Source organism: Podarcis filfolensis (assembly GCF_964270895.1).
Source record: "Podarcis filfolensis genome assembly, chromosome: 8".
NCBI lineage: Eukaryota > Metazoa > Chordata > Lepidosauria > Squamata > Lacertidae > Podarcis > Podarcis filfolensis.
Window position 1 is genome coordinate 28905146 of NC_139611.1, and position 21107 is coordinate 28926252.

Genomic DNA, 21107 nt, shown 5'->3' on the forward strand with positions numbered 1-21107 from the left:
CCCGCCAAGGGAAAAGCCCAACGGGCACGAGTCCAGTCCAACTTCCTGCAGCCCAAGGCCAGCAGGACCAATGGTTGGAGCTGAGGGGAGCCAGAGTCCAGCAGCGCCTGGCGGGGCTTCCCTGGGCGCTTCCCTAGGAGCCCTTTGCCTGGCTGATCCCGGGCTGGCGAGGGATGCCGAGGCCGGTGGAGGGAGGGGATCCAAGCGGAGCCGAGCGCCCCCCGCCCCACCTCCTTCGCCTGCCCCTGCTGCTCGTACAGCCCCCCCCCCAAAAAAAGCGTCTCTGCACCCAGACGCGCCTGCATGGTCCGCGTGTGCGTGTGAATGTGTCTACACGCGTCTATCCTTTTCTCTCTCTTTCTCACTGGACGCGCAGACTTGGAAATCGGAGGGGGTGGGTGGGTTACAAACAACACGACCTCCCCCGCCATCCCCGGGCCGAGCCACCTCGGGCGCCCCGGGCTCCTCTCCTCGCACGGCGCATGCGCCTCCGTCCCTCCCTCCCTCCCTCCCGCTCCCCGTTGCCCCCTCCCCCGTAGCTGGGCGGCAGAGCAGAGCGGAGGGCTCCGGCGGCGGCGGCGGCGGGGGAGGCGAGGCGATGGCCGGGGAGAACCAGCAGCGGAGCCTCCGCAAGAGCATCGCGGCGCAGCAGCAGCAGCCGGCCCCTCCCGCCCGGCAGGAGCAGCCGCAGCCCCCCGGGAAGACCCCCCAGCAGGGCGGCGGCGGAGGGAGCGGCAGCCGGGCGGAGGGCGCCGCCCCCCCGAGCAGCCCCGCCGGCGCCGCCGAGAAGGTCGCGCTCAAGAAGGAGATCGGGCTGGTCAGCGCCTGTGCCATCATCATAGGTCAGAGTTGGGGTGGGGGGAGAGGGAGGAAGGGGGTCGCCTCCGGGGAAGGGGGTGTCGGGCAGAAACTCCGAGGAAAGTCTGTGCGGGAGGGACGGGGGCTCCTCGAAACTCTGCCCCCCCACCTTGAGATCTATCTTGGCTCAAAAAGTGGGGGTTTGGCGGGGGGGGGGAGTCGGAGGATCCTGCCCTGCAAAGCAGGGATCGGGTGCTCTCCTGCCCTTCGCTTTCTCCTGCGTTGTGGGGTGGGAATGGGGACCGGATCCGAGCTTCCTGGAGTAACGTCGGTGGCAGTGCCAAGCTTCCGCGGATTCCGGGCACCTGCTTCGCGGCAAACGCCGGTGGCACCTGTAGCCTACCAAAGGACTTTGTTGGTGGGCACGTGTGAATCGCTGCTTTGCCGTCCGTATGGATCGTGGTTTTTGTCCAGCTTGCCTTCCCAAAAGCTCAGGGGGCTTCCTCGTTTCTGTTTCTCTGCCGCCCCCCCATGCTGTCCTTACAACAGCCCTTTCTAGATGGTTTGAGAGGGAGGGAGAAGACTTCAGGCTGAGTTTGGAAGAGTGAGCTTCCTCGTGATTTGAACCCATGTCTCCTTGGCCTTAATAAGTCAGACACTCTAACTACTATGCCACACTGCCTCTTTGGAGATCCGGTTTTGAAAGTGTCCAAGTGACAAAGTGCATTGTCCTGGGCACTTTTATCACCTGTGAGCAAGTGTGCCCTACTAATGTGCATTACCGGTCCACCTGCATTAAGAAGAAATCCCCCATCCCATCCCAAAAGAAAATGCCACATTCAGTATATATCGCCCCCCCCCCCCCGCAAGCCCAGGACCACAGCAGGGAAGAAAAGGGTTAAATCCTCCCTCATTGTGTGCCCTCATCCTATTAATTACCACACACCTCCAGCTATTTGCTTTTTAAAATATAAAAATAATCCTGAATTTTTGCATTCTCTTTAACCTGTGGTTTGGCCCTGAGGGATGCTGGCCCTTGTGGGAACTTTGGTGTCCCAGAAAAAGGAAAATCCAGCTGCTTTTGTTGAGATGCCAGGCACCTCCCTCTACCACATCCAAAAGATAGGACAGGACTTCAAGAAATACACCAGGATCCCAAACTGGCTTCTCTTCTAGTATGTGTATCAAAACAGATTTAAAAACAAAACACCACAGCTTATAATTTTAAATCTATTCAAATCCCCCCATTTTAATATAACTCAATACTACTGGAGAAGTGGGCAGGGGTGCTAACTTGGATAAAATATTGGGGGGGGGCAGGTAAGTTTCCGAGTGACTTGCCCCACATAATTGATCACAAGATGTAGCACACACAAACCCCATTTGAATGACAATGCCTATCAACTTTGGGGGACCCCTGGCCCCCTCAAATATTATATTGTGGGAAGCAGGAGGGACCTCGGCTCCTAGGAGTTGGCTCCTTTGCAAGTGGGGGCCTTTGAGGAATGGGACGAGGAGGAGATAGGTCCATCCCCCCCTTTTCTCCCCACCCCCCCTCAATTCTTCGTCCACTAGGTGCTGGGATCCAAGAGAGACCCAGTCCAAAGGGCTCTGGGGGCACCATGCCAGGCTCTCTGGTGAGTCCTCTCAGCCAGCTGCAAGCTCAGGTCCAAAGCCAAACATTGGACATCGGAAGCAGCTTTGTCTCAAGTCAGATTCCAGTACAGTTTTTTCCCCTTGTGAATTTTATTTTTATTTTAACAAAGTAATAATAATAATAAATAAAAACATGCACCCCCACCCCTGAGACCGTTCCATTGCAATTATCTAGCCTCCCAAAATTTCAACACCAAACTCAGCCCTCCAGATGTTTTGGGACTACAACTGCCATCATCCCTAGCTACCAGGACCAGTGGTCAGGAATGATGGAAACTGTAGTCCCAAAACATCTGGAGGGCTGAATTTGGGGGTCCCTGCCTCTTGAGATGGTTTGACCCCTTTCCATTTTAACAAGATTCCAGCACAGTATTGTCCACTCTGACTGGCAGTGACTTTCCGGGGTCTCAGTCACGGGCTTTTCTCTTTCCCCATCACTGGCCAGGGACCTTCTTCCCGCTGAGCAAAGGATAAAAGGGTCTGGAAACCAAGCCTTATGAGGGACAGTTGAGGATGTGGGATAGATTTAGCCTGGAAAAGAAGAGGCAGAGAGAGGTTGGCATGATAGCCGTCTTCAAATATCCAAAGGGCTGTCACATGGAAGATGCAGCAAGCTTGTTTTCTGCTGCTCCAGAGGGTAGGACCATGAATGGATTCAAACGATGATAAAGGAGACTGCAACAAAATCTTAAGGAGAACTTTCTGATAGTAAGAGCTGTTTGACAGTGGAACAACTCCTTCGTTGCAGGTTCTTGAATAGAGGTCGGGTGGCCATCAGTCAGGGATGCATAAGTTGTGATTCCTGTATTTCAGGCCGTTGGACTAGATGATCCTCAGGGTCCCTTACATCTCTACAATGCTATGATTCCATAATTCAACCACTGAGCTTGGTCTTTTCCACCTGTGGCCACCGACTGGATGGGGATCAGTCTGTGTGGGTTTGTTTTCAACCCAGGAGCAGCTGCATCCAAGATGAAGCTGGTCCATTATGGGTTTGGGCCCAGAGCGTGGAGAAGGGAGCAAGCCCCCCACCCTCTGATCCCAGACTCCTTGCAATGGCCTCAAGCCTCCTGAGCTTGCAACAAGGACAGTGTGGTGTAATGGAGAAGAGTCGTGCATTAGGACCGGAGAGACCCATGCTCAGAGCCCTGCTAGGCCACAAAGCTCACTGGGTGACATTGAGGGCCAGTCACACTCTCTCAGCCCAACCTGCCTCATAGGGCTCTTTCAGAGGAAACGAGGGGGAATAGGAAGCTGCCTTACACTGAGTCAAGACCGTTGGTCCATCTAGTGCAGTGTTGTCTACACTGGCTGGCAGCAGCTCTCCAGAGTTTCGGGCAAGGAGTCTCTCCCAGGCATCCCTGGATATATGCCCCAACCATATAGACTTGCATGCAGGACCATTGCCCTGGCTCCAGTACAATCCCACTGCTGCTGCATGAAGCTGAAGGCCCATGGGTGCTAGCCACAATCCATAGACAATCTGTAGTGTCTTGAGGAATACTCCTGATGGTTTTGTTTCCCCTCAAACCAGCTTCCGTCCAATTTGAAAACACACACTGTGGTTAAGCTGAGGTGCGCACAATTTGGACAGTTGTTGGGCATGTGCAGATGATGGCTTCCTTGAATAGGAATTTGTGGGGGTTGTTGCAGGTATGGGGAAAGGAGTCAGGTAATGTGCATCGAAGGAAGAGTCTCTGGTGCACAAAGGAGACTTGAAGTGCAGGGCAGGGGGAGGGAAAAGGACTTTGCTGTGTTTTAAGCTGCCAGGGTGGATATAGCTTAAGTGCTGGTTTGGAAAGGAGTTTGCAAAGTGATGGGTGATTAAGGTGGGCCCACCGTTCCTGCTCGGTCAGAGCCTAAGGTGGGGGAAAGTAGAATTTAAACCAAACGTGTCCTCTAAAAGTTCAGGAGACCAAAGGAGTCTTTGCTGTGTGCTGGAAGCCTATCAGTGCTGTGGCCCCTTGTGCCTCCAAGGCGAGGGAGCTGCACAACTGGGGTGCTGCCACCGAAAAGGCCCTGCTCCAGAGTATATGGAAATTTTATGCAAGTTTTGCTCTCTGTTGTGGCAATACCTTCCTGCTCTTTGAGGATGCATAAGTTCTGTGGGTGTGTTCTGAATTGAACCCTCATAGGGCTTGTGTCGGCAGCAAAAGCTCTGTTTTCTGATACATCGAAAGCAGACATCGCATGGTTTGTGGGGAAACTCATGTTTTCTGCAGACAATAGTTTTTTTGGGTCATATGTGGCACAGTATGGTTCACCACACACTGGGAAGGAAAGATGTCAGAGAGTGTAAGGGAGAGTTGTGTGAACACAATGTTCATTCACATGCCACGAAACATCTGGAGTAAGCTGGTGTCTCCCTCTGTGCTGTGAGAAGTTCCAGTGTCTCATTTCTCAGATTATCCACTGATGATGATATACGATACTGTTAAAAGCAGAAGAGACCCAGGAACAGTCCAGGCCTTGGTCATTTGGGAACCCTACCTATAACATGCAGACCCAGGAGAGTGTGGTCTGGGTCATGTGATTGCTTCACATGGGTTGACAGCTGAATTGCCCACTGTTGTGGACTGCATAGGCTGAGCTGTGGCTGGATGTGGTTCAGGGTATGCCGAGTCTCCGAGTCTTTAGTATATCCTCTCGTCCTTAAAACGCCCTTTTTCTTAAAACGTCCTTTTTTTGCTCCCATTAGGACCAAAAGCTTTTAAGCAGCAGCTTAGGGAAAGCAGGGCTTCTGCATCATCCGAGGGAGGGAAATTAACAACAGGACTGTGGCCTATCAGGAATAGTAATCATCACCATCACTGCCATCTCTTTGAGTGACAGGAGCTTCCTGGGGTTTCTAGCAGAGGTAGGGATGGGGCAGAGATTTTGATTCAGTTTGCTTTGAACAGCATATCTAGGAAAGCCACATGAGAACCAAAACACAGCCAGGCTGTGGAAATAAATTAGAAAGATGCAGTCTAAGAGGGGGTGTTGCTTGCAAAAATGGGTACGTCAGTCAAAACTGCAGACTAGAATGTGTCTGTGCTGAGAAGTTTGAACTAAAATGCAGGTGGAGAGTCTTTCCTATCTCTTGTTACCTAACCCCCCCCCCCTTTAAGGGCGGGGGAGGAGGTAATGGCAGAAGCCAGGGATTGAACCCAGGAGTTTTCACTGATGAAGTATGTACCTCACCAAAGAGCTGCTGCTGCTCCCTTGAAAGACATTCTCTCGAAAACCTTCCTGACTAGCAGCTCACCTCTGAGGTCCCAAAACGAGCCACACAGAAAGGAAAAGAACAAGGAGCTCTAATTAAGAGTTTCCTGGCAAGGGGAAAGGGGGAAAACAAACCAACATACATCACCATTTTCCTAATTGAGTCCCCGGAGGACACAGAAAACCATTTTTCTTGTCCATCCATGTGCCTTCCTGCCACAGCTGATCTTCGTCCAACATCAAAGACCCTCATCCTGGGTACAAAACCAAGGGGAGGGAGGGAGAATGGAGTAGCCACCAACATATTCAGGGGAAGAATGAAGTGGTTTCTGATGGTGAGGAACAGGTTGACCTGCCCATGTCACTTTCCTCTTCCTCTTTGTGGGACACAATGGCATTCAGTCCTGGGAATATTAATTATGACCCCCTTTTTGTTGTTCATTCAAAATATAGTTAACACCGCTGTGTCAGGGTATGGAGATATTTTGCATGGGGGAAACCGAGGGCAACCCAAGGTGATGTGTGGAGATGTGTGTGATATTAGTATTATGATTAATAAAGATGGCTGTCTGCCACGGATGCTTTTGTTTTTCATTCCTGGATTGCAGCGGGTTGGGCTAGATGACCCTTGGGGTCCCTTCCAACACTACAATGCTTTGATTCGAATAACAATATTATTAGCAGGCACATCAGAAAAGAGGGAGGGAAATCTGACGAACCCTGCTTCCTGGCTTACTATTTAATGGAGGCAACTGAAGGAATAAATAAGAGCACAATTTGCTACCTTTCTGTCGCAGGGAAGCCAGGCATCTTTTCTGACAGAGGCGTTTTTCTTGAGAGCTCGACAGAGCATAGTGGTTACAAGCGTAAGCTGTGTAGCCCAGCAAGGCTCTGAGCTAAATTGTGCCTCAAATATGGACTTAGGAGGTGACTCAGTGCATGCCAGAATCTCTCAGTTTCACCTCCCTCTCCAGAAACACAGCAAAATGGGAATACAGTAATAATACTGACATACCCACCCCTTCATTTTAAGACTGTTTCCTATTTTTTTCCAAAAAGGGAACCAATGAGATATGGATTTTTGCATTTTTTAAAAAGTTTGTTCATAAAAGAAAACATCGACAACAAACAGTGTAACGATATAGATGACTTTCAAGAGCATTTTTGTAGGGCAGCTTACAGCTGTGTGAACTTGCCATCACTTGTGCAATGCAGTGAAAATCTAGCTCAGATCGACTCGGTTCATATATCACACTAAACCATAGTTTGCTCTAACCGTAGTTTAGAACCCAAGAAAGCCATGACTTGAGGTTCCAAACATACATGGTTGAGAGTTTCTTGTCTCCTTTGATTCCCCATCCGCTCAGCAATTCCATTCCTATGACACAGGCAAGCCTCTTGGAGGGGAAACAACCACCACAATTTTGGTTTGCCAATTTGCACATCTAATGAAGCTGAGTGTTGGGGAGATTCGGTTGCTGAAAATCACAGGAGGGGAGAGGCCTCTTGTGCTCGAATCTCGCTTGCTGGTTTCCCACTGCGAGAACAGGATGCTGGCCATTAGCACAACCCAGCAGGCTCTTCTTCTGTTTTTATGACATTAAACTAAACCATCATTATCACAAACCATGGTTTGAAGACACACACACACACACACTCCCGCCAAGCCTAGTTGGTGATGCTGGTCTGCTGGCACACTGCAATTTGCCTGTACGCGACAGAGCATGAGTTCTTTTCACTTTTTCAGTGGATGTTCATACGGATTGTGAGAGCAGTCCCTACTTCCAACCAAGCATGAGCCAAACCCTGTGGTATGTACATGGGGCTCTCTCCAAGTGACCAGCTTCCCCCGCTTTTCAGAATTCTTTGTCGTACAGGCCCCTGCGATCCTCTCCCCCCTGCTCTGTACGGATCGGGTTCCACTTTGCAATTTTATTGATGGCTGGGGCTGATGGGAGTTGTAGTCCAAAACATCTGGACAGCACTAGATTGGCAAAAGCAGCCATAGCTTGCTTTTCCCTGCTTTTGATTCCATACTTGATTCCATATTCAAAGTAGTTTTGCTTTGTGTACAGCAACCTCTTAACATGTCTTCCACATCCAACATCCATGACTTCTAATGGAGACGAAGCTGTTTTGAAGTCCCTTTTCTTGTGTGGTGAAAGCGTCTCTATATTTTTCTTTCTTGGGCGTAGAGCATGAAACGTAGGAAGATGCCTTACACCAAATCAGACCATTGGTCCATCTAGCTGTATTGTTTTTAACACTCAATTGGGAGCCGCCCAGAGTGGCTGGGGAAACTCAGCCAGATGGGTGGGGTGTAAATTATTATTATTATTATTATTATTATTATTATTATTATTATTATTACACTGACTGGCAGCAATGGCTCTCCAGGGTCTCAGCAGGGAACTGTCTCCCAGCCCCGCCTGGTGATACTGCTATTGGGAATTGAATTTAGGTGAATAGCAGGGGCTCTGTCACTGAGTGACAGCCATTCCAACAAACGTCCATAGCCATGTTTGTGTGTTGTGCTTAAATAGTACAAGAATATTAAACACGTGATGAAAAGATTACAGTACATCCTAATGTTTTGTCTATAGAATCTAATAATGAAAATACGCATCAATATTGAATGGACAACTAATCAATGAGCTGACCTTTTCACTGGTCAGTTCTGACCTTTTATAAGTGAGGCCTTCGGGATAACTTGGTTGCTTTGCATTCTGCTCATTTATTACTTTTATTTATTCATTGCATATACAGTGGTACCTCAGGTTAAGTACTTAATTCGTTCCAGAGGTCCATACTTAACCTGAAACTGTTCTTAACCTGAAGCACCACTTTAGCTAATGGGGCCTCCTGCTGTCGCTGTGCCACTGGAGCACGTTTTCTGTTCTCATCCTGAAGCAAATTTCTTAACCTGAAGCACTATTTCTGGGTTAGCGGAGTCTGTAACCTGAAGCGTATGTAACCTGAAGCATATGTAATCCGAGGTACCACTGTATGCACCACATTTTCCCCCAAGGAATGTATGGTTATCCCCTTCCTTCTTTAATCCCCAAAACAACCCCACAAGGTAGATTAGGCTTGTAAATTATTCATAGCATGATAGCTCTGAGAAACTGGAAATAAATTTGCTGCTCTTGTTGAGAGGATAAGACCACAATTTATTTATTTATTTACATGCCATTACTTTTACTTAATAATTGCTTTTATAATCCACCAAGGAGCTCAAAGTGGCCCCTCTCCATAGTACATGCCAGTAACCCTGTGCAGTAGGTTAGGCTGAGAAAGAATGACTAGCCAAAGGGCACCTGTGGGGAGATTTGAACCCTAGTCTTCACCTGGTCCTTGCCCAATGCTCTAACCACTATACTGCATTGCCTTTCAAGTTCAAACACCAGCTTGATCCCTGCAACTCCTTTTCAAGTTGGGGCTGGGCAGAAAACACAAATACAACCCAGCGTGCTCCCTGCCTCGAGCGCTGAGACATCGAGCTCAAAGTCAGTATACACGTTCAGGACCACGTTCTGTGCTTCAATCTCACTTGCCCATTTTCAGGGATTCAGGAAAGGAGTAAGAGGCAACACAGGGCAATATTCTCCTTTATAGATGCTGAAATGAAAGGGAGTGCATACACTTGGGGGCCCCGTTCTAACGCTGAATGCAAATGTGGTGTGGTGGTTAGAGTGTTGAACCCAGGAGAACAGGGTTCAAATCTCTCCACAGTTGTGAAGACCTTGGTGTGACCTCAGGGGCCAGTCACTGCCTCTCAGCCTAACCTAACCTACCTGGCAGGGTTATGGTGGAGATTAAATGAGGAGGACGACAATATACGCCATCATGAGCACCTTGGAGGAAATGGAAGGATTTAAATGCAACAGATAAATAAATAAATTGCCATGGAGGTTAGGAAAGATGGGAAAATATAATATATTTGCTGCAGTCAGACCACACCCTAGTTTTAACACAGGTGGACATGAGTCTGAGGCTCATGTCCACCTGCCTGCCTCCTCCCCTTATCCAAACAGGCAAACTATGGTTTGCACTTGCCTGTCTCGCAACCATGGTTTGTTGTTACGTCTGAATGCAGCTGGTGTGGCCTTTGCCTTGAAGACTAACAAATGAGCATGAAAATTAGCAGTTTGACACTCACACCCCTCTGGTCCTAGTTTGTGGTCCTAGTTTAAAGGCACACAGCGGCCTTAGCAAACCCTTGTTTGCTGTGCTCGGATGCTAACTGCGAATGTTTCTCATTCCAACCCCTTGCATGTGACGCAAGGGAGAAGCAATGAAGGGAACTGCAAATCTGAAAGAGTCATGGAATCATAGAACTGTAGAGTTGGAAGGGACCCCGAGGGTCATCTAGTCCAACCCCCCGCAAAGCAGGAATCCTGCCCATAGCCGTTCCTGAGTAGGAGATGACTCTTTGTGTCACATGACCTCTATGCAAAGTTGCCCATGCATGATTTGATATTATATCTGAAGGTAGCTTCAATCTTTTGCATGTATGTACATGCGCGCCAGATATAAGATGTAAACAACGAAACAAGTCACGCAGACAAAAACTGGTGCAAAGGCCACTTTGCTTGTGCTAGGAAATTAAGAGGTGAAGGCTAGCCCTTTAGATCACGATTTTATATTACAAATGTTCACAGTTTCTAAACCTTGAGATTTTGGACCAGACTTTCCTGGGTGCAATCTGAGCTGCTAAACTGTTGTTACCCATCATGGCTGCTCTTGCAAGTGTTACTTTCTGGCCTCCCCTCCTCTGGAATACAAATTGTCACCACGTAGATACTGCAACATCCATGGGTGTTTTCAGGAATTGAGGGCTTATCGGTTCCATTTACTTGGTTACAATATAATAGTTGTACATTGTTTGCTCCTGCAAATTTCCCAGGGTGAAATCTATATACGCCAGAAGTTCAAGACAAGGCCAGATTATTGCATAAGGCTCACTGCTGGCTGAGGAAGGAGGCAGGGCTGTGTGTTTCCTGGGAGCACAGAAGACTTGTTGAATGCGGTTTTAGCTGCAGAATTGCATTTCTTAAAAACTCCAGGTTTCCCTTGAAGCAGTGCGGAAGCTCTCACTGGCTGCATTCACAGGTATCAGGAAGCCAGACTTTCCGGCAAATTGTGATTTCTTGTAAAGAAGCAGCAAGCTAGCCCCTGCTGCCAGATGGCGCCTGCTTTGCTCTTCCTTTGGCGCAAGTGGGATAAACCAACCATTGTGCCTTGGCTCCCCATTGAATCAAACCCAGGGACTGTGGTTTGTTTCTTCCTCACAGGCCACAATCACTGGCCAACCTTGAGTAAAGGTTTGTTGCCAGCTGACGGAATGTGGCTTGCAAGGGAGCAACAAACTATGATCCCTGGTTTCGACATAGTAGGATGTTCCTCCTCACTCTTAACCTGGCAGAGCAGGGCACTTATACCACGTGTCCTGGGTGGAAATCAATCCAGCAAATGTGGCTGTTGTTTCTGTCCATTTGCAAACGATACATTCCAGAGTGCGTTTCTTTCCTATTTGCATTGTGTTTCCTTTGTAATAAGAGGCATGGGGTAGACACATTTAATGATGATGCAGCTAACATCATATATGTAATAAATTGCGTCAGTTACGTAATTTTGCCACAGCAGACAGCGAGTAACACATTTTTGTGTGTGGAAGGCAAACTGTGTCAGAATGAAGCAGTGCTGCCTGCAGTGAATAGGCAGTGAGGTAGAAAACGCCTTCTCCTTTCCTTCATCTGGAGGTATCACAACTGGAGGTGTCTTGTAATATTTGATTTACCAATATACTAGCAAGGCAGAGCACTCCAGAAACTAATCTCCCTGCAGCAAGCAACAAAACCAATGATCCTGAACATGATTCTAAGGAGGCAACTGGGCATTTGTGGATCTCCTTTCCATCTAAACTCAGAGCTCAAATCTTCCAGCTCTCTGACTCAATTTTGGACCTCACACCAAACCTTGATTAAGGAAGGTTTAGCTGTGGTTTAGTGTGCAATCTTCACTGACAGGTAACAGTTTGCTTTAGCCATGAAACCAGAATTGAAAACCATTGCGTGAAGAAGGTTTAGACCTTGTGGTTTTTCGCTAGCCACTTGTCGGCATGATGCTTAAATTGACAAACCACAGTTGCAACCATTTCTCTGCACCTGAAGATGGGAATGCCGGACAGATGAAAACTGAAAGCAGACAAGGGGCTCTAAACCATGGTTTGCCTCCGTTTGGAAACTCAAGCCATGGTTTGGGTTCTAAATTGTGGCTAGTACAAACCATTGTTTGATATGATGTCTGAAATGAGCCACTGAATGGCATGAAAAATTAGGGTGGAAACACACATAAATTATACAGGATTCAGCTTTCCTTCTTGCAGAATCCTTGTTATGATGCTCATGGGAATTCAGGAAACGAGAGTAGGAAGGAAGAAGCTTCTTAATGAATGCTGTGATTTCATTGCATAAATTGTATTGGGATCAGAACAGGTAGCTGCCAAATTTAAAAGAGTGGGCATGATCAAGATAAAGTTAAGAACTGCTGGTTTATTTCATTTCTATCCTGCTTTTTCTTTAGAGAACTTGAGGAGGTACACACAGCGTTTTTGAGACAAGTCTGCTATCCAGGCCATAGCCAGGCTCATACTGGCTGAGCTTGGCTGTCTCATGCTTTCAGTGGACAGACTCTGGGATCACCTCCATTATCTTTTGGGCCTCATTCATTTCAATGGGGGATGAAATCCCTGCTTAAAGCTTTTCCACTGACATCAATGGGAGTTACAGGTGCTTTACTTTGGCTGGATCATGCCCAGCAAATTTAAAAAGGGGAATGAAACTGTGAGATGCCACTAGTTTCAATATGCTTTTTATAATTAAATATGTGCATTCGCAGTTGGGGCAGCTTTGCCAAGAGCCCGCAAGTTCCAAGAGGTTTCAGCGCTACGCTTTGCTGCGAAAGGAACTCGCTACCTTAGCAACACATTAATATTGCAAAAGAAAATACTGCAAAAGGTTCAAAAATGCAGGGAACCCTGTGGGGAGAGATCAGCTTTGCTGTTGAGTCTGCACAGCTATTAGCCTGAAAGGTTTCTTCCTTACTCTTACATAAAAGCTGCCACCATGTTTAGGAACAGGACTGCATGCCCTCCAATATCTCTCTGATGAAAATAGGGACACCCTATTCTATGGGTAGGCAAACTAAGGCCTGGGGGCCGGGTCTGGCCCAGTCGCCTTCTAAATCTGGTCTGCGGACAGACCAGGAATCAGCGTGTTTTTACATGAGTACAGTAGAATGTGTCCTTTTATTTATTTTTTTTTTTTTTAAATAATTTTTATTACGTTTCTTTTCATAATTTTGACAATTCAATACAATACAGAAAAACCCAAATACAAGAAACAATTTTTGATTTTTTTAACAAAAAAGAAAACCATTGGACTTCCCCACACCTTCCAGATCTGCGTTCTTTGTAGTAGCAATATCAGCAATTTGTTACCTTATTTCAAACCTTGTTGGAACTTTCCATTATTATGTACCCATATTCAGTATATTGTATCTTAACTTTGTTACCTTTTAAAATAAACATAAAATGTTTGATTCACATTGACTTCTTTTCTCATTTGTCATTAATTTTACCATTTGCTTAATCATATTTGCTAAAGCGTAACCTTTCCAAAAACATGCACTGTCTTAAAGTTCATACAGCTTATAGTATTTTTGCAAATAGTCTTTAAATTTTTTCCAATCCGCCTCGACTGATTCTTCATCCAAATCTCGGATTCTGCCGGTCATTTCAGCTAGTTCCATATAGTCCATCAACTGCGTCTGCCATTCCTCCAACGTGGGTAAATCTTGTGTCTTCCAATTCTTTGCGATGAGTATTCTTGCTGCTGTGGTAGCATACATAAACAAAGTTCTATCTTTCTTTGACACTTTCTGGTCTACCATGCCCAGCAGGAAGGCCTCTGGTTTCTTGGGAAAGGTATACTTAAATACCTTTTTCAGTTCATTGTAAATCATTTCCCAGAAGGCCTTCACTTTTGGGCAGGTCCACCAGAGATGAAAAAATGTCCCTTCTGCCTCCTTACATTTCCAACATTTGTTATCAGACAGGTGATATATCTTAGCTAGCTTGACTGGGGTCATGTACCACCGGTATAACATTTTCATAATATTTTCTTTCAGGGCACTACATGCCGTGAATTTTATCCCGTTGTTCCATAACCTTTCCCAGTCTTCAAACATAATGTTATGTCCGACATCCTGTGCCCATTTTATCATGGCAGATTTAACTGTCTCATCCTGTGTATTCCACTTAAGCAGCAAGTTGTACATTCTCGATAATACCTTAGTTTTTGGTTCTAACAATTCTGTCTCCAATTTCGATTTTTCCACTTGGAAACCAACTTTTTTATCCAATTTAAAAACCTCTTGAATTTGAGCATAGTGTAACCAATCTCGCACCTTATTTTTTAGTTTATCCTTACTCTGCAGTTTCCAGTTGTCTCCAATTTTTTCGATTATTTCCCAATATTTCGGCCAATAGGCCTCCATATTGGGTCTTTTTCGAGCCTTGGCCTCCACTGGTGATAGCCACCTCGGGGTTTTACTCTCTAATAAGTCCTTATATTTCATCCAGACTGCAAAAATTGATTTTCTGACAATATGATTTTTGAACAGTTTATGAACCTTAACCTTGTCGTACCATAGATATGCATGCCAACCAAAAGCATTATCAAACCCTTCCAGATCCAGGACATCAGTGTTTTCTAACAAAAACCAATCTTTCAACCAGCAGAAGGCTGCAGATTCATAATATAACCTCAAGTCCGGCAGGGCAAACCCTCCTCTTTCTTTCGAGTCAGTTAGTATTTTAAACTTTATTCGAGGCTTTTTGCCCTGCCAGACAAACCCAGATATATCCTTCTGCCATTTTCCAAAACATTCCACTCTGTCCACGATCTGTAGGGTCTGAAACAAAAATAACATTTTCGGCAATACATTCATCTTTATAGCTGCTATTCGACCCAACAAGGAAAGTTTCAATCTTGACCAAATTTCTAAGTCCTTCTTGATTTCCGACCAACATTTTTCATAATTGTCTTTAAATAAGTTCAAATTTTTGGAAGACAAATAGATCCCTAGGTATTTCACCTTTTTAACCACATTTAATTCTGTTTCTCTCTGAAACCCCTCTGTTTCTGTAGATGTCAAGTTTTTGGCCAAAACCTTAGTCTTTTGTTTGTTCAACTTAAATCCTGCAACCCGACCAAACTCATGAATAAGTTCTAAAACTCTTTTTGTACTGGGTTCTGGCTCCTGTAATGTCAAAACTAAGTCATCTGCAAAAGCTTTCAGTTTATATTGTTTCACTCCGACCTCTATCCCTTGTACCAACCGGTCCTCCCTAATCATGTTCAATAGCACCTCCAGGACTGAAATGAATAAAAGAGGGGATAGAGGGCACCCTTGTCGTGTCCCTTTTTCAATTTTAAATTCCTCCGTCACCACATTGTTCACTATTAATTTAGCTTTCTGTTCTGAATAGATTGCTTCTATTCCATTTTCAAACCCCCGTCCCACTCCCATCCCTTCCAAATTTTTCTTCATAAACTTCCAAGATATATTATCAAATGCTTTCTCCGCATCAATGAAGATTAAAACCGCCCTTGTGTTCCTATTGGTTTGCAATAGTTCCAAAATGTCAATGATGTTTCTGGTATTTCCATATAAATGTCTACCAGGGAGAAAGCCAGCTTGGTCCTTGTGAATTACTTCATTTAAGACCTTTTTAAGTCTGCTTGCTAAAATGTCTGCAAATATTTTGTAATCCACATTCAGGAGTGAGATGGGACGGTAGTTCTTAAGCTGGGTCTTTTCAGATTCTAGCTTGGGTATCAATGTGATGAATGCTTCTTTCCACGTTTCCGGTGCCCTCTTCCCCTCCATGATCTGGTTGCATACCTCCATCAAAGGCTGTGTCAAGTAGTCCTTCAAAGTCTTGTAGTATTTGGAGGTAAGCCCATCCGGGCCTGGAGATTTGCCAAGTTGCATATTCTGAATGGCACCTTCAATTTCCTGTTGAGTTATTTTACAATTCAAGATTGATCTTTTATCTTGGGTTATTTTTGGTAGTCCATTTATCCTTAAAAATTGATCTATCTCCAACTCTTTCTGAGGCCCTTGTGCATAAAGTTCTTTGAAGTATCTGTGGAAGCACTTCCTGATTTCTTCTGGTTTCTGAACCATTCTTCCTTCAATCTCTAGATTTGTCACTGTATTTAACTTTTGTCTTTTTTTCAGCTGCCAAGCTAGCAGCTTTCCACATTTGTTTGCTGATTCAAACGATCTTTGCTTCATCTGTTTGATTTTCCATTCGATCTCTTGATTTATCAGTTTAGAGTATTGTGCTTGATGGAATTTGATTTCTCTCAGCACTTCCTTTGACTTGGGATTGGTTCTCAGTTTCTTCTCACCTTGATATATTTTCTCCAATATTTTATCCTTCTTTCCATTCCAGAGCTTTTTCTTGATTGTATTTTGTTGTATCAGAAACCCTCTCATAACGGCTTTACTTGCGTCCCAGATCATTCTTTTTTCAACTGTAGTGTTCAGGTTGATTTCAAAATAGTCCTTTAACGTTTTTTGGGCCTTTTTCACAATCTCTTGATCTCTTAATAAGGTGTCATTCATTCTCCATCTGAAGGAACCGGTTTGGGTAAGTCTAAGTTCTAGTTTCAAAGCATTGTGGTCGGAGCATGTTTTTGGGCAGATTTCCACCTTTCTAGTCTTGGGTGCCAGCCCTCTAGATGTCCAGATTTGGTCGATCCTTGTCCATGACAGGTGGGCCTCAGAGAAGAAAGTTCCTTCTTTACCTAGGGGGTTTTTTGTCCTCCATATATCAATCAGATCCAAATTGTCAATCAGTTCAAAGAAAGTTTTAGGCAGTCTGCCATCTGATGTTAAGTTTTGATTTTGAGACTTATCCATATGTGTAGATACCACTCCATTCATGTCTCCCATCATTATGATGTTGTTGTAGTCCATGTAGTCCAGCATGGTCTCATGCAGCTTCTTAAAAAATTCTGATTTCCCGTCATTTGGCGCATATATTCCTAATATCAAAATTTTTTCTCCTTGTGTCTGGATTTCAATCGCCAAGATTCTTCCTTGCTCATCTTTAAATACAAATTTTGGTGCCAGGCTCTCCTTGGCATATATCACCACGCCTCTTTTCTTAACCTTGTCTGATGAAATAAATTCTTGGCCTAGTCTTTTGTTAACTAAGACTTTTCTGTGAAGCCTGGTCACATGGGTTTCTTGTAAACAAATAATGTCCAATTGTTCTTTCTTCAATATGTGAAATATTTTCCTTCTTTTTTCCGGAGAATTTCCGCCATTTATATTCCAACTAAGTAGCTGCAGAGACATCCTGTACTGTTTTGTTACACCTAGAGTGGTGTATCTTCTGGTCCCGAGGGTGTAGGGCCTGCTCCGCCTCCAGGCGGAATCCCAACTTGTGGTAGAGGACAAAGTGCTGCTGCTTCTTTTTGGAGATCTTCACCGTGATCGTGCAGGAACTTTTGTAAATCCTCTGGTGTTTTTATCTTTACCTTCTTCTGCTTGTAAGTAAATGATAACCCTTGTGGAAACTCCCACCTATAACGAATTGTGTTGATTCTCAGCAGTCTTGCCAGTTCTGAATAAGTGGTTCTCAAGTCCAATAACTGTTTTGGGATGTCTCGGTAAATTTCCACCCTTTTATCTTGTATCACCAATGTTTTTGCGAAATGTAGGCCTAATATTTTGTCTCTCTCTTCCCTTGATCTCAAAATTATCAAACAATCTCTGGGTCTGTCCTTCCTTACCAATCTTCCCAGCCGAAAAGCTGACACTATTTTAAAGTCAGTTTCTTCCTTAATGCCCCAGAATTTTGAAAATTCTGTTGTCAAAAATCCAATTAAATCTTCTTGTTCAATTTCTGGGATTGCTCTTAATCTGAGGTTATTCTCACGATTTTTCAATTCCACCATCGAGAGGTAGGCTTGTTGTTCACCAATTTGTTTATGCAAAGGTTTAACTTCACCTCTAACTTCCTCGACCTCTTTTCTAGCTGCCGTTGCAATTTGAACAGCTTCCCCAGCCAAATTACGGTTTTCTTGTGTAGCTCCTTGCAATTTTTCAATTGCTTGTGTATGCTGGGAAACCTGATCTGTCAATTTCTGGATCGAAGATGTAGCTTGGTCAATTTTTGATGATTGGTTGTCAACCTTTTGATTTAAAGCTGCCAACTGCTCCAAGATTTGTTTCAGAACTCCCTCAGATGCTCCTGCTGCCATATCTTCCTCTGCTGGAATTTTAGACTTTTCGGCTTCTGCCTTTTGTACGCCCAGCACAGCTGGAACTGATGATCTGCGTCCCTGAGTCAAAGTTGTTTGTACAAGCTGTGCCTGCTTTTTTTCCTTTTCCTTCTCCTTAGCTTCCTTGGCTTTGGCTGCTCTTGTCTTTCCTGTACCACTCATCAGTCAATGTTCAAGGTCAAATTGTTATTGTCCCATGGGAAAGACAGATCCAATTTAAAAACAATCCAGTGAGAGAGAGTAAACATAAAAAGCTGTTCCCAGGCCTTATATTCCCAAAATCCTCTAGGGGGAGTACCACCAAAGTTTCAAAAAGAAGAAGGCAACTTTTCCGCCATTAAAGTCCCCTGTATGTTAAAAAACAGAAATGCAATAGTCCCAAATGGTAATAAACAAGTCCTGCAGAGTACTTTAAACTTTTAACAAAGTTTCAAAAAGGTGCCTACAATTTGTATCCAGTCCAGCTTGTTAAAGCTCAAAAGCTCAAGGGTATCCATACGTCTGTAAAAGTTTGTAACAATTTGTAACAGTTCCGCAGTTAAACAGTTTCCCCTCCAGCAGCCCGACGATTTGGAATTTAGCTTTGAATGATCTTACTGGGGAGGATCGCTCCAATTTTCCTTTTAAAAAATTGCTCACAAATAAGTCTATCTTTTCTCGTTAACAGTCACTTCTGAAAGTGCATGAAAGTCCCTCTTTAAAACATCCCTTTTCAGCCGCTTTTCGCTTCTCTGATCCCTTGCTTTGATCTTGTAAGCAGCTCCGGGAGGCGGACTTCCTTTTTAACGTCTCCCGGTTACAGCCAAAATTTTTTTCAAGAATTTACTGCCGAATTTAACGTCCTTACTCACGGGTTTGTTGTTTCAGTCGAATCTTTAAAGGAAGAAAGGTCGGCGCTCATCTGCAACAGCTGCGCGGCTTCACTCCCGCAGAAAGAGCGATGAACTCACAGCACCGCTACCCCTCTTTCACTCCGGAGCCCCTTACGGGGTTCCTTTCGCGATTTCGGGGTCGCTCCAGGTGCCCGCCGAGTCCCACGGCCACGAGCTCACTCTGCTCGTGGTTTTTCTTGATGGGTCGTCGCTGTGCCGCAGCGAAACGACCCTTTCCTGCGGAGCCCCTCTTCAGACTAGAAGAGGACCGCCATTACAGTTTCGCGCCGCCTCCGGAAGTCGAATGTGTCCTTTTATTTAAAATGCATCTCTGGGTTATTTGTGGGGCCTGCCTGGTGTTTTTACATGAGTAGAATGTGTGATTTTATTTAAAATGCATCTCTGGGTTATTTGTGTGGCATAGGAATTTGTTCATCCCCCCCAAAAAAAAATATAGTCCGGCCCCCCCACAAGGTCTGAGGGGCAGTGGACCAGCCCCCTGCTGAAAAAGTTTGCTGACCCCTGTGGCCTATTTCATAATACTAATACTTATAATAAATAATTTTATTATTTTTACCCGACCCATCTGAATGGATTGCCCCAACCACTCTGGGCGGCTTCCAGCCTATATGAAAACATAATAAAACATTAAACATTTAAAAAACTTTCCTATACATGACTGCTTTCAGATGTCTTCTAAAGGCTGTAGTGTATAGCTACTTATCTCTTTGGCTTGGGGGGGGTCGTATAAATCCATACCCTCCAACATTTCTCTGATGAAAATAGGGACATTCTAAGGAAAAGGGGGACATTCTGGGATCAAATCAGAAACCAGGACGACTTTTGTAAATCTGGGACTGTCTGTGGAAAATAGGGACAATTGGGGGTTGTGTCATGATAGACATCTTTTTGTACACAGTTTTGACCAATGTATACCTTTTTGCAAGCAATTTCCTCTACTACAATACACCATAATGAGTTTTAACATTCATCAGGCAGAGAAAGAACCTTTCGCAGTGCTGAGTGAGTGGCTAAGAACGTAGGAACAATAAGAAGAAGAGCCAACTAGTCAATCAGGTCAATGGCCCATCTAGTCCAGCATCCTGTTCTCACAGTGGCCAACCAGATGCCTCTTCTGGGAAGCCAGCAAGCAGGATTCGAGCACAAAAGCCCTCTCTTCTTCTGGGGTTTCCAGCAACGGGTACACTGAAGCATTTCTGCCTTCTTCTGTGAACCATTGTGGCTAGTAGCCATCAATAAACCTCTTGGATGTGATGGTTGGCCTGAGAGTCGGGGTGAAGAGGGCTGCCCCTCATTTCATCTGCAAAGTCTTCGGGGTCAGCTCCAGCTTTCAGAGGGCCTTTGGGCAAGTCGTTCTTCCTCAGTGAGTCCAGGGGACTCTTCTTGCCAGGGGGTTCTTCTTGGCAGACACCTGACACCAGATCTGGAGGCGGGGGGAGCTCTGCTGGTATTGTTTGTTTGTTTGTTTGTTTGAGCCCAGATTCCTTCTCCCTCTGCGCAGATTTGCTTTTGCCGATTGAGCTCCCTTGCATAACACCCCAGAGTGTGGCGAGGAGATTCTCCTCCGTCTGGCTGTGCGAGGCTTCGATTTCACCTAATGAAATGCAAGCCGCATCACCTCACACTGGCAAGACAGAAGGAGCAGGATGTCAGGAAGGGAAGAAAGGCAGAGGACTGGGAGAAAGTTTTGTCTGAAGGGAGGAAAAAATCAGAACAGACAAGCATGGAACGGAACACTGAATAGGATGCCCAGCTGCCAAAGACAGCCATAGTTCCTGGTACAACAAGGTCAGGCAGAAGGTAAATTATGCTCTGCTAGGAGACCACCTAGTGCAATGGTTCGCAAACTTTGGGGGGGGGCCCTGTCCTCCCCGTTCCATAAACTCAGCCCCTGGGCCACCTACCTCATATTTTTAAAAAGAATGGTTTGCATGACCCAATAAGGAACATAAAGACACAATTAATTCAAAACAGTAACAAATAATTGCACATTTGTTCCAAATCCATTTAAAACTCTTTAGTTTGAGTAATTCAATGAAACTGAGGAACTTGATCCAGCGATACCAGCTTTTTGAAGTCTGATGGTGATTTGCCACTCGGCTGTTCCCAGTGCCCCCAGGGGTGGTGCCACTGATTTTGGGGGCCAGTGACCTAGTGCTTGCTGGGATTCTTGCAAGGAATTCTGGGACTC

At 45.4% G+C, this 21107-nt stretch overlaps 1 protein-coding gene across 1 annotated transcript in view; it reads left to right on the forward strand.

Annotated features, from left to right (window-relative positions):
* Nucleotides 1-564: 564 nt before the first annotated feature.
* SLC7A10 (solute carrier family 7 member 10) overlaps nt 565-21107 on the forward strand; it is a 50132-nt gene continuing 29589 nt past the window's right edge. Inside the window, 1 exon segment of the mRNA XM_083629089.1 lies at nt 565-842. Coding sequence (XP_083485215.1) covers nt 599-842 — 244 coding nt within the window. The 5' untranslated portion in view covers nt 565-598.